The sequence below is a fragment of the Lycium ferocissimum genome, chromosome 10, assembly GCF_029784015.1.
Source record: "Lycium ferocissimum isolate CSIRO_LF1 chromosome 10, AGI_CSIRO_Lferr_CH_V1, whole genome shotgun sequence".
In the NCBI taxonomy this organism is placed as follows: domain Eukaryota; kingdom Viridiplantae; phylum Streptophyta; class Magnoliopsida; order Solanales; family Solanaceae; genus Lycium; species Lycium ferocissimum.
The window spans coordinates 35,162,908-35,174,220 of record NC_081351.1 but is presented as its reverse complement, the minus strand read 5'-3'; the positions used below and the strand labels follow the sequence as shown (position 1 = coordinate 35,174,220).

General features: G+C 35.1%; 1 protein-coding gene across 1 annotated transcript; it reads right to left on the bottom strand.

Moving 5' to 3' along the window:
• Nucleotides 1-998: 998 nt before the first annotated feature.
• On the bottom strand, nt 999-9,498 carry LOC132033593 (protein CLT2, chloroplastic). The gene is made up of 10 exons (XM_059423603.1): nt 9,062-9,498; nt 6,643-6,788; nt 6,318-6,355; nt 5,065-5,180; nt 3,779-3,878; nt 3,668-3,703; nt 3,476-3,526; nt 2,656-2,779; nt 1,663-1,788; nt 999-1,550 (listed from the first exon to the last, which is right to left on the bottom strand). Exons 1-10 carry the CDS (start codon nt 9,481-9,483, stop codon nt 1,396-1,398), a joined length of 1,314 nt encoding a protein of 437 aa, XP_059279586.1. The 5' UTR covers nt 9,484-9,498; the 3' UTR covers nt 999-1,395.
• Between the last annotated feature and the right edge of the window lie 1,815 nt (nt 9,499-11,313).

The window sequence follows — 11,313 nt, the reverse complement described above, 5'->3', positions numbered from 1 at the left end:
AATGTTAGTGTTTTCTGTGCTTATATGATTGCAACTAGTGTTTTGGTTACTGAAAACATTTCAAAAGGATAGAAAGACTGGTACTGCTTAAATTCAAGAACCAGTTTTTTTTTTTTTTTTTGTAAAAATCAGCAAATTTTGTATGGTTTCTAAAAGTGCTTGGAGATGGGAATCTAGAAATGCCAATACAAGAGCATGAACTAATCTCAATATCTCCAGATGGATGTTCAGAATCAACCTATTGAGGTTCTATATCTTTGATCAAAGTCATGAATCTTGTTAGTATACGAAGTTTTCAACAGAAAGCTGTAAAATACTTGCTCTTTTCATAAAACAACCAAAATCTAAAGATTAAGGATGATTATCAAGACGTTAAATCGATTCTTTTATCCATGTGACGTATCTATATTCTACTTTTCCGTTGAGAAAGGAGCTTCGGAGTTCAAAAGCGGAACATATGATAAATGTGAGTTTGAATAATTTGGTAACATAAGTTGAGGAGAATTCAGGTTCGTTTTTTGCGTAATAAATTATGTAGCATTCATTGGTTTGCTATAAACGTTGTGTGTGAGTAAATTACTGTCTCTCAAGTTTAACTCTCCAACAGAATAGCTAGAAACCTCTACCAAAGTTCCTAGTTAGTAAACCGTTCAATATTCATCACACAGGATGCTTGAAATTAAGATTATGATAGATGACTTTCTTAGCCCTCCGTATACAATTAGAAGCTCATCACACAGGCTGCTGAAATTTAAGATTATGACAGATTGACATTCTTGGCATTTGGTAGAAAAATAGAAACGGAGATGCTTGCAATATATATAACTTGTTTCAGTGTCCGGTGAAGCGTTCACTGAAAGAATAGAATAGGAGAACTGGAATTACACAACTTATTTCACCACTCGATAAGCCTACCTAAAGGCTTTTTAACAATCGAAACATGACTATGCAGAAGTTATTTCTGAATATTCTGCCTACCAAAAAAACCAAAAAAAAAAAGAACGAACAACTGTTCTACTGCATGCAAATCTCAGTAACGTATCCACCAATTTAATTTCTTTATCCCATCTTTAGGCATGTCATAGCAAGAACCCTTTGGTATTGTAATCCACTTGTAATGCCAAGACACTTAACATTCCAAGCACATCCAGAATACGTCCTTGCTTGTGGTGATTAACAATATCTTAGCCTATGATGACAGCAAGTGGAAGGATTAGTCAAGTTACCATGATATTGTCAAATCCATTTTGCGGTAGGCCACAGTGTACGACCATGGAAGAATGGGTCTTAGTAAATGGAGATTGTAGACTCTTCTGGACCAATGTCTTCCTTGAATGATGACTATTATATCCAGAATCTCCATATAATAATATCATTTGCAATGATTGAAATGAGTTACAATTCTGTGTCCCGCTTCTGAGTCCGTGGAATGTTATAAAGGATAAGGCCAATGAGAAGGACAGCACTGCCGAGAAGGAAAAAAGGGCTCAAACTTGAACCTTCTGGGAGATATGGCAGTGGCATGGAGAGAAGATACATCGATAAAGGCACTACATAAGAAAAAAGGAAAAAGAATCTGGTTGGTCATAGGACTGCATAAAATTCAAATGTAACCAACATTTAAGTATTGTGTTGAGAGTGTCTCTGAGAGAGGGGGAGAACCTGATGATATCACAACAAGGGATGAAACCACAGCAGTCGAAATCTTCATAAGATTGAGAATTGATATGTTGAAAGCAATATTTGTAAATATGTAAAGAAGGGGTAGCAACGGTGCTCCTTCACAACCTGACAGATAGAAGGTGCCAAAAGGACAGTTAGTAAAACTCATCAATCCATAACTTCGGCAAAAAAATGCTTCTAACTTGATAATTCGTTTAATGAGAGGAAAAAAAAACATGTCTTCACATCTATTATGGGAAAAGACGATAAAAATTTTGCTCAGCTACTAGCTTCTGTGATGATTACATCTTAACTGCTGAAACTAATATATACTCATGACATTAACATATGACAGCAGTAAATGGCCAATTAGAGCAAATTGCCAGATAATTGTGCTGTCATTCTTGTTGAGATTTCTGTTCATGTTTTCACTGATAAAGTACAGCTATGGACCAAGTCTTAAGAGACAAGTACTAATATGGCAGACAACTAGGCACACTACCAGCCCATATTTCCAGATTAACTAATAATGAACAAGATTTTTGAGTCACAACCAACAATAAATTTTTAAAACCAGCTTCTATGCTTGAGTTTTATTATTCCAGTACCTTCAAGTTCTACGGATATTTTAACAATGAAAGAGCAATATAGTAACAACTAACAAGTACATAAATTCATGCTGTCCAAAATATCTCCACCCTTTTGTCTGATGGGTGCATATATACCCTTGAAACCTCAATGTGATTGACTGAGGAAGGTGCCCATTTTAACTTGTAAGCAACAATTTCCTGCCAAAATATTCTATGTTCGAATCTTTTTCTTCCCCCCAGCTCCCTAAAAAATAAAATTAAGGTCCTCAGCAGGATTGCAGAAGCCACAAAAATTTGTGAACTACAGAAGATCATGGCCTTCACGAGCTTACTTTGTAAAAGCTGAAATGATGCATATTTTCCATTTCTGCAAGCCACAAAGTCAAGAGAATAGAGATTGCACCTGAAATATTGTTCCCTATGTTGAAGAAGCAACCAGCACCGCTCTTAAGAAATGAAGGGAGCTCAGAAAATGGTATGCCTTTAAGGTTTGAAAGAAAAGGCAGAAAAAGGAGAACAAAAAGAGCCTACAAATAAAACAGATTACAAAAAGCAACATTCAGAATACAGCATTGCTGAACGGTTAACATATATATATGTATTTGTGTGTGTTATATATATTTATGTGTATAAAAACCAATTTTCTACCAAAATATCCATAGTCAATACAGTGCAAGGTCATTCTAACAACTACTATTGATTCTGCAATTACACTTCAGCAGCAGCATAAATTGCAAATAGAAAAGCATAAAGGGTCAGAGTGGCTTGCAAATCGATGAAAAACATCTCAGGACCAATCAAAATTAAAAAGAGATTTTGCATACTGTACTGCAATCTTTAGAACATTTATTCTCTCTATCAGTAAAACCATTGGGCGTCAGCTCTGAATAGCTGCAAATGAAACTTCAGCGAGAGAACGAGATTTCACGGCAAAAAGTATTTTTTATCTTCCACATGACGGCTGGAATAGAGGAAATGGTGCTGAGTGTGATTACTATTAAGTCCATACAAAAGCCAGCAGTTGTTATTTAATTCCACTTGACTTACAGAATTGAATAGATGGTGCCGGATGTGAATATTACTACATCAACAGAAGAGTCAGTAATTAGCATTTGACTCAGGCTAATTAAATCAGTACTATGTGAGCATTCAACTCTGAAATAACCCTGAAGAACAGAGCTTTAGGAACCAATATCAAAATTTCTCTTGCTCATTCCAAATACCTGGAATCCAGATCCAAAAGAATTGACGACAAAAATATCAAGCGCCTTCCCCTGTATAAATTGTAGATTTATCAGGACTATGCATAACACATTACCAACAGAATGAGAAGACACCGGTAGAGTATCTTTAATGCACTCCATACTCAAAGCTAACTGAAGACACAGTAACAGCTCTGTAAAAGAGATATGTACCTTGAGTCGGCTAGCAGCATCAATAAAAACGAACTCCTACACATTCAAAGCCCTTAAAATGATTATTCAAGGATCCAGGCTGCTTTTGGTATACCGTGATTTATTGAATACCTTAATAACAGAAGCAGCGGCTTGGAATGCACTCGAAGCTACCATCAACACTGGCCAAACAAATGCAATTCCTGCCAGCATCTGATTGGAATCTGATCCACTGCATTGCACAATCACAAGAGCCAAGGTAAATAAAAGCAGAATAACAGGAAACTATGAGCTGCTTGATCATGCAGAACCAACTTCCTAGCCCTATCTATAACAGTTTATCTGCCAAAAGGGCCAGCCATAGGAAGTAGCTAAGTGACGGGAAAAAAAAAAAGAATTATATTATAAGCTCTGCCTGTTCCCAAACTACTTTGTCAATAGAAGTAAAATATTGTAGATTTCGTTGTAGCTTTATGGATAAGAATGGGAGATTGGAGTTCAATGGACCTAAGAACTGTAATTCAGTTATTGATCTTGAAAGGGTGAAAAGTTGGAGAGGATTTTGGCAGCTAGCGAATTGGCAAAGCCTCAGTTACACACCTGAAGTACCAGTATGGCTCATACCAAGGCTCATAGCGTGGAATTTAGGATATTATAAAATAAATAGCTACATAGGCAACTAAGCACTGACATAATGTGATTAAAAAGAAGTAGAGCAAGTCTTATTGTAAACAAAAAGTCGAGTAAGGGAGGTGGTCCTCTGGCACTCATATCGACAACATGGAAGGAAAGAAACCATACACCATTTAAAGGGGTTGAAATCACTCAGTACATACTAGAGGAATTTTGTTTTATTTGTATTTTTGCAAATTTTTGGAATTAGGATGAGATTTTGATTAGTATAGATTATAGGTTACATCTTTGTAGAAACTGATATTTTTTGCTTGAGATGCTCTTTTTTATAATATACCTCGTGTGTGGGGTCTTCCCATCAATGTCAATAAAACTCAGGATATCTGCCTTCTTTGACACCATCTCGAAATATGTGACCACCTCATTTAAAAGCTTGAATTGTTAAATATAGGAAGTTTCAAATCTTCAACAAGCCTCCTCCAGTGCATACCCGATTCTTTTTTCTGTGGGTCAAGCACGTGAAAATATTTTGTTGATAGGTAATAATGAGACTACACTGGGTATGTTGTTGTCAACTTGTCATCGTAGGTAATAATGAGACTTGAATTAAGGATATTTGCCTACTCTAATACCACGCGAAGTATATGACCAGCTCATTTTGAAGATTAACTTGTGAGAGTGGACAATTTCATTATTTACTTTAGGTCTTCAACAAAATCCTAGTTTGACTTACAACGTAAGAAGAGAAAAAATTCTTAGAACCCTAAAGGAGAAGAGTGTTGGACCTTGTTACGGCTAGTACCACTCCAGCAGCTACCAGTAAGCATCCGGCAATTTGATTCAAAGAGTATGTTCGTCCAAGAATGAAAACAGAGAGAGTCAACTGCCACACCAAGAAGGTCTGCAATAAAAAGGTCTTAGCTAAGCAGTCTTGTTTTGTTTCTATAGACGAGGAAGATCTTTCTTCTTGTTTGAAGTTGGTTAGGACATGAGTGGTCAGCAAATTACACAGCCTATTTCCAATTCATGATTCAATTATCAAGAATAAAAGAAGGTGCTGCCAGTAAGGCTACAAAAAATGCAACTAAAAAAATGAGCAAACTACTACTGACACTGTGCCACCAGAATCCTACGACTCCAAATTACAACCCAACATCAATTTATTTAAAATTTTGCTGATCCCCTCCAGATATATGGTTTCATAAACTGATAAAGTAGATAGAAAACACAGACCCTGTTTTCCTAAAATGTAAGAAATCTTATCTTATTTACTCTCTCACTCTCGTTTCTTTGTCTTTTGGGAGGGTGGGGGGATTGAAAAGTGCATATATGTGATGCAAGTTACACGGAAATAAAGAAAAAGACTTCAAAGTACTGGGTCATCTTTTGGGTAATACAAAATTTGTCAGTTTACCAAGACAATAGCTTGCTCTATTGAACAATGAATAAATGACTCGATAACTCATCTGAAAACTTTCACACATAAACAGTTTCTTACCTCTAAAAGAATGCTCCCAAATACATGACCCATATAGATAGACCATTATGTTTATATGAGCTATAACTTCTCCTTTCCCATTGGGAAATGTTGTTTTAAGGTATACTGCAACTTTTTTGGCATTTAGGTGTAGTTAATTGATTAATTGATACGGTGCGTATGAAATGTTGATCTCATATTCCATCTAGAATTCTGGTATTTTTTCCATATAAGCTCTTGAAGTGAGGAGCCTAAAACATATTTAAAACAACATTTAAAATGCTATATTCAAGTCAAATGCTAATTATCACCTATCTATATGTTTAATTCGAGTCACCAAGCATGCATTTAATTCATCAACAATTACTGGCATTGAGTATTGAATTCTAATAGCACTTTGTGGATACTAAAGGAGATGCATATATTGTGTTACTCCACCAGAAAAGGGTGTCCCATTGTCTATGCTCTTGGAAATCTACTGCACAGGCAAAGATAAATTGGGAACAATTTTGTGTGTTTTTATAGAGATAAAGGGAAACAACTTAATGTTGTCGATGTTACCTGACTAATTATCGGTATGGCTGGTCCAGGAAGCATGGCTGTAAAATACCAAAAACAAAGCGATCAGAAATTACTTCATAACTCAAAGAATCATTCATATTCATTTCTCTGTGGAGCCTACTATTGTTTTTCAGGTTTAGATAAAGCACAAATAGCGGAGAAAAACCTAATATTTGTTGGAAGACGAGAGTGTAGAGTAAGAATGTAGAACATTAAGGATCTAAACTAAATGTTTTTTCCCAATGCAGGCAGAAATATTAATCTAGAGAGGGCGAGGAACCATTCAATTTATTATGCTAGAACCCTCCTAAGTACAAGGTAATACCTCCGGCATACATTCCACATATGACCCCAAGGGCTTCGAGGAAACCAATGAGCAAAAAACGGGATTTCGGATAGGCCACCATCTCGTTTGTTACAATACCAGCATGATATCTTGCATACAATATGGATAAATAAATAGCCAAGTACCTGAAGTTAATTGACCCACATTAAATATCAGCCTCTACGTAGTAAAACAAATATAGAATTGGATTACTAGGATCAAAAACCTTAAATTAGATAATGACATTTCCTACTAAAAGTCAAAGTTGTGGACATGTTTTTCCACAACCTGCTTTGACCAACATATTTGAGTTTGTAATTTAGATTGTCATCTCAGCTTGTCATTGACTTGAGTGTAGGCAAATGCTGACCCCTAAGACTCAAAAATTCACTTGTCACTTACTTTCCTACGCATCTAAAGTAGGTCAAAACCTGTTGATAATTTATATTCTTTTAATAAGTAATAATAGCAGATGATTTATATTTTGACATGCTACAATATATGACAAGATGGCGTAGAACCATGTGTTTGCACTTGTGTAACTGCAACGGAAGTTGGTCTCAAGCAATCAATGATCAAGAAGGATGAAAACTATTACAGTAGTTATTCAATATTCCACTCGTAGCATCGTCAATGCAAAGGAAATATACTAGAAACAATGTCCAGTTGTAATTTTGGGCTTCATAATACAAAAGGTCATCAAGTGCTAAATCGAACGGGTCAAGAATATTGTGTCACTACACACAAGCTAAGGTTGGAACAGGATTTCACATATAGAAGTCAATAAACGTATTGGATGTCACCTCATCCTCCTTTGGTCATAAACAGATTTTTCAAATTGAAACTTCAGGACTAAAGATGTCAGTGTTGCTCCCTTCTTTCCAATTCATATGACATTCTCCTCAATTAAAAAAGTTCCAAAATGTTTGTCACATTTCGCAACTGTCACAACTTTCAGGAATTCAAAAATTCATTAATCCAATCAAAGGTGATGCTTACTTTATAAACCTCTTCTTCAACAATTACTTTAATGGTTTTCTTCTACTATCACAAATATAATATATACAAATTAAATTAACCTCGTAACTCTGTATCCACTCAAATTTCTTCCTAAAAATAGTAACAAACGGAGTATTTTCCACTGTTCTTAAGGGATGCCCTAAAGATGTTATTTCCATCGTTGAGGGAGCTAATTATGGAGATCTCCACAAGGCCATTAAGGGACAACATGTTGAAGTAATTGCAAATTTACCAGTTATATTTCTCACTAGCTACCATGGGCAACTACGCTACAGGTATTGTGAGCTTTCTACATTCAAAAGATTTTTATCTACCATGTAATTGCAGTTCCATTTAACCTAAGGTAACTAGCATACATCTCTGAAATAGTATTATATGCTATGTTGCTCGGACTCTTCAAAAGTGTCGACGGGTGCGTGTCGGATCCTCCAAAAGTAGTGCATTTTCTTATGATCTGACATGAGCGCTGCAGCATTTTTGAGAGTCTGAGCAACATAGATTATATGGAAGTCTATACTCGCAACAGGCAGCCAGGAGAGTCATACAACTAAAATTTCCTGCATTTTCTTCACAATACTCTCCACCACATTGAAGTCTGGGCTAACAATTATCTCTATGTGAGTCTATGACATACTCTAAAAGAATCAGGTACAAAGTACGGAGAGTCATGAGTTTTTATCATTACAAATTCAGAAATAAAATGGTACTACTATATGTTATGAGCTTTAATCATTAAAAATATTTAAAAGTGTATGAAAAAATCATAGTCGGAGGAAAACAGAAACAATCATACTCTTCAAATAGTACGTGGCACGTGCCACTCTTTTTGAAATGGAAAAAGTACTCCCTCCAGTCCATTTTACTTGTCATGGTTACTAAAAATAACTGATTCAAAATATTTGTCTTTTAGAAATCAAGATAAAATTAATTAGTTTTCCCTTTACACTTACTCTAGAGATTAATATGGTGAATGAAAAGTATTAGTCCCTCCGTCCATTTTTACTTGTCCCGTATACTAAAAGCAGTTGTCCATTTTTACTTGTCCGGATTGGAGAACCACGAGATAACTAACCATTTCATACCTATTTTACCCTTATTATTAATTATTGGGTTGAAAACTACAAGGAAATATTAGTAGCTGCATAACTTTTAAAGTATGTATGATTGATTGACTTACTAACAATAATGGGCTATACAATAAAATTGTCATTCTATTTATGGCTCCTTGAGGGTGTGCCAGGTCAATACAGGACAAGTAAAAATGGACCGAGGGAGTAATAAATTGTGATCAAACAATAAATAAGGTTAATTTAGTCAAATTATCAGGAGCGTGCCAAACAAAAAAAAAAGGTGAAATGACCATACTAGTACAATTTTGAGAGAAAAAACGAAAACTCACCCAAAGGTAGTAAGCAGAGCTAGAAAAAAGGGATACTCCTTCATAGGAACAAGAGCAAGTTTATAAAGCACACGATTGGCAACAGCAAGCACCAAAGTCAAAGCAGAATTCAACACAATTAACTCTCTATTCACGCTCACATCTGATCGTCTCCCAGAAGAATCACTTCCTAAAGCGCGTGCCCTGAATTTCGAGCTCGAATCCCGAGAAAACAAGGAAGTAGTAGTATTTCTACGGTGGCGGATGCTTTCGAGTGGTTGCCTTGAAGAAGATGTGAGAAGAGGCATTATTGATGATGAAGAAGGGAATAATGGGAAGAGAGATTTATTAGGGTTTAGTGGTACATTTATGATGGGACGAACAAGAGATTGTTGCGTGTGGGAATTGTTTGGGAATTTGGCGCGAATGGTTTGGGACTCCATGAATATTGCTTGCTTTCCTTCTTTGGTTAGGTGAGTATGACCAAAACTCACCCTTACATGAGCTACTATAATATAAAAAAATTCAAACCTGTGAACTGTTGGTCCCATTTGTTTTGACTGAATTGTGTGTTAGGTGTGATAAAAGTTAGTAGTACTTTTTAAAAAAAAAAAAAAATCTTATGGAGTAATGACTATTTTGCCAAAATATTTCTCTTAAAATTATCTTTTGGTATTTGATTCTGTAGTAGTTTTTTTTAAAGGATATTTCTTAAAAGTTAATAATATTTTTTGGTTTTCTACTCGTCAGTACCCACGTTGGAATCCAATTAAATTCGAATTCGTGTCGCGTAGAGTCCATTCCGGGGTAAGCGCTCCCTACCTAAGACTTAAACCTGACACCACTAGTTAGGGAGAAGCATCAGCATCTGTTGCACAAAATCCTTTGGTTAATAATCATATTAGCAAACAAAATGATATTATACTGAAATTTTTGACTATTAGAATTAATGCTGATGTTTAAGTATTTGTTACGAATAATGACATAAAAATTAAGAAGTGAGATAACTTTTTCAAAATAACTTCTGTCTAAAAGTAAAAGAAGTCAATATTTTTTTTTTCATTTTTTATGAAAAAAAAATATTTTATAACAACCAAACATAGGCTAATGACTACTAACACTAATTTGGGAAAAATAAGCTACTACCCACTTTTCCACTCATCTAATAATAAACAAAAATCTTAGTTGACCAAGGACCACCTGAACAAGTGCACAAAAAAATACAAATGGATCCAGTAAATTTAGAAACACATGAAAAATGTGCACGCGTATTTCATTTTTCTTCCTCAAGTCATCTTCTACCTCTTTTTTTTCTTCTTCTTCTTCTTCTTCTTCTTCTTCTTATGGGGCTTGTAATGTTTGGTTATTTTTCAAGTCAACCAAAAAACATAATTTTTTTGTGAAATTCTATATATCCAGATATTTTCATAGTACCTCAATATGGAACTCAAGGGATATGCTTGGTGCAGATTTGATAACATTTTTGTCTTTGATTATCCCTTTCAGGTTCCAGCACAATAGTAGCCAAATACATTTGATATTTTGCGTGGTTTTAATGAGTAATGGTTCCTTTCTTAGATTTTATTGGCATTTATTAAAATTAAGACGTATGAATCTGAATGCACATTCGAAAATTAAATTATGTATTAAGATTTAGAAGTCTAAATCTAAAGACATATCTGAATATTAAGATGTTGAATTAAGATCCGATATACTAAATAATTAGAATTGCTTTCTCAATATCTGAATATATAAAATTTATCTTTATTTAAAAATATAAAATATAAATAAAATACTATATTAATTAAATATTATATCAATCAAATATTTTATGACAATAAGTGATGGATTAGGTTAGCAATGGTGATTATGGGTGCCGATTGGGATTATGTTGAGTGATGATTATGGTTGTGGGTTGTAGTTAGTTATGATGGTGACAAACATTAGTGATTAATTGTTGTGGTTGATTATGGTAGTTGGTGGTGACAACTAATAATTGTGGTGGACGATAGTGATAGCTAATGATGACAGTGAATGATGCCGGTGGTTCTCGATATATAGTGGTGGCAATTGTTCGTATAGTGATTGGTGGTCGTAACGGTAGTTGGTGGTGACGATTGTAAATGATGGCTAGTGGCGACGACTAATCGCAGTGATTGATGATGGTGGTGGTTGTAACCGAGGATGGTGCCTGTGGATGGCAAGGGATGATAGCCGATAATGGTACCGATAACGATTACCGGTGAAAGTCGAGTAGTGATGGACTACATCTT

Bases quoted from the DNA above. Each gene is read 5' to 3' on its own strand.
- LOC132033593 (XM_059423603.1), bottom strand. From the start codon at position 9,483: ATGGAGTCCCAAACCATTCGCGCCAAATTCCCAAACAATTCCCACACG. The intron at 6,789-9,061 runs GTGAGTTTTCGT...AATTAACTTCAG, and splicing joins GCTCTGCTTACTACCTTTGG to GTACTTGGCTATTTATTTAT. The intron at 5,181-6,317 runs GTAACATCGACA...TTTTTATTGCAG, and splicing joins CCATACCGATAATTAGTCAG to ACCTTCTTGGTGTGGCAGTT.